The 1770-nt window shown below is 39.2% G+C and overlaps 1 protein-coding gene across 1 annotated transcript; it reads left to right on the forward strand.

The window, feature by feature from the left end:
• Window positions 1–54: 54 nt before the first annotated feature.
• Window positions 55–1770, forward strand: LOC111380941. The gene is made up of 2 exons (XM_023004618.1): window positions 55–1307; window positions 1434–1770. Exons 1-2 carry the CDS (start codon window positions 960–962, stop codon window positions 1752–1754), a joined length of 669 nt encoding a protein of 222 aa, XP_022860386.1. The 5' UTR covers window positions 55–959; the 3' UTR covers window positions 1755–1770.

Below are 1770 nucleotides of genomic sequence, written 5' to 3' on the forward strand. Positions count from 1 at the left end.
CCCCCCCGACCATATATAAAATTAGTTAGTTTTTTAATTGATATTCTTTTCATTTTCACTTGCCTTTCTTGGATTTTTATTGCCTTTTCATTTCGGTGCAAGTTTACCTCCTTTTCTGTGAGATCCTGTAGTATTAGCATGTTGGATTGTGATTTCACGGGCTTGCAATTCGGTGTCTTATCTATCTGTGAACCAGAGTTCCCGGTAGAACTTCAAGATATTTGAAATAAGTGTAGTTCTGAGCTTGGTACTTACGTTAAGACCGAGAGGGACTTCTACTTTTTTCTTAAAACATGCGTAATCTGTAGTTCAGAACATCTTTATCAGCATCTTTGTCAGATGTGTCTGAGGTCTAGACTAATTTTTTAACCATTTGCCATTACACTAGATGCATTATTAGGTTAATGATAATGATGGATTTTGATCTTTCTCCTATGCCTCTTTTCTGATGTGCTTGTCGTACTGATGTTCCATTTTGTTGTAAAATTCAACATCTAACAATAGAAGACATGTTTTGAGAGCGTAAGCTATCCTGAATGGATGTTGCCTTATTTCTTCTTCTGTGACCAAGGCATGGACACCATGTCATATCCACATTTTGTTATCACATATTTTTGAATTGATATTTGCTAATTAATGCTTTGTCTGTCATTGCACCTTGTCCGTCTTTCTTCTTCTATGACCAAGGCTTGCATGTTTATAAGAACTATTACATTTTCCTTTTGAATTTTCTGGCTGTCTTTGGTAATTTCATATTATATTGATGTCTTGATCTTTTTATAGCTTGATTTCCCAGAAGATGTTATTCTGCCGAAATCATTGTAGCATTTGATATCCACGTACATCTTTTTGGCCTGTAGGAAGGAGATACTGATTCCATCTTCACACCTGAGGCGGAATCCCAGGACTTTCTTCAGACAATTGGAAGTGCTAATGGTTCTACGAGGGAACAAATACTAATGCAGTTAGATGCTGCATCTGATAGACGACTGCCATCACACTTTTTTGATAAATCTCCTGTTGGCACCAATGTTATGGCTTCTGGTGATAGCACTGGTGAGGGGATTATATTGGATAAGATGAATGGCCCTAAAGATCAACTGAAATTCAGAATGAATTCAGATAAAGAAGCTTCTTTGGAGGAAAATCTGGGCAACAGAGACGTAGACACGGAGAGCAGCAGTTGGCTTTTGAAACACAGTGAACATCTGCACGATGATTCTAAATACGTGGAGCCGAAAACAATTTATACTGGCACCAGTCGAGCAGTGCTCAGGAACGATAGTGCTGATGTAGTGCTTGCCAAGGTAATTATAGACAGACAAAAGAATACTGATTTCGGTGGCTTGGATACATGTGATGTTCAAACTAGTTCTAGTATTGATGGTTTTGCATCTCTAATAAATCGCGTGGATTGTGGCTTCTCTGTACAGGAGAATGGATATGGTGAAGGTTCCAATGAGAGTGTCATTCCTGAAAGGTACTTGTTCCCTGTTGATCCACACAGTATGAATGGCTTGGGTCTCGTTAATAAATCCATGCCCTGGAAAATTCATCCAGAAGATGATAAAGTACCGGACCTTGAGCTTGCACTAGGAGCTGAAAGAAAACCATTGCCTCAGGGCATACCACCCTTTTTGGTTGGGAAAGTGGAGAAGAAGATAAAGGAGGAGCATCATCTCCTCAAGGCTGCAAGCAAGGCAGATGATGATGCGTCAGCATCTCTCTCCCTCTCTCTTTCTTTCTCGTCATGATATTATTATCATTATA

The sequence above is a fragment of the Olea europaea genome, unplaced genomic scaffold, assembly GCF_002742605.1.
Source record: "Olea europaea var. sylvestris unplaced genomic scaffold, O_europaea_v1 scaffold22322, whole genome shotgun sequence".
NCBI classification, from domain to species: Eukaryota; Viridiplantae; Streptophyta; class Magnoliopsida; order Lamiales; family Oleaceae; genus Olea; species Olea europaea.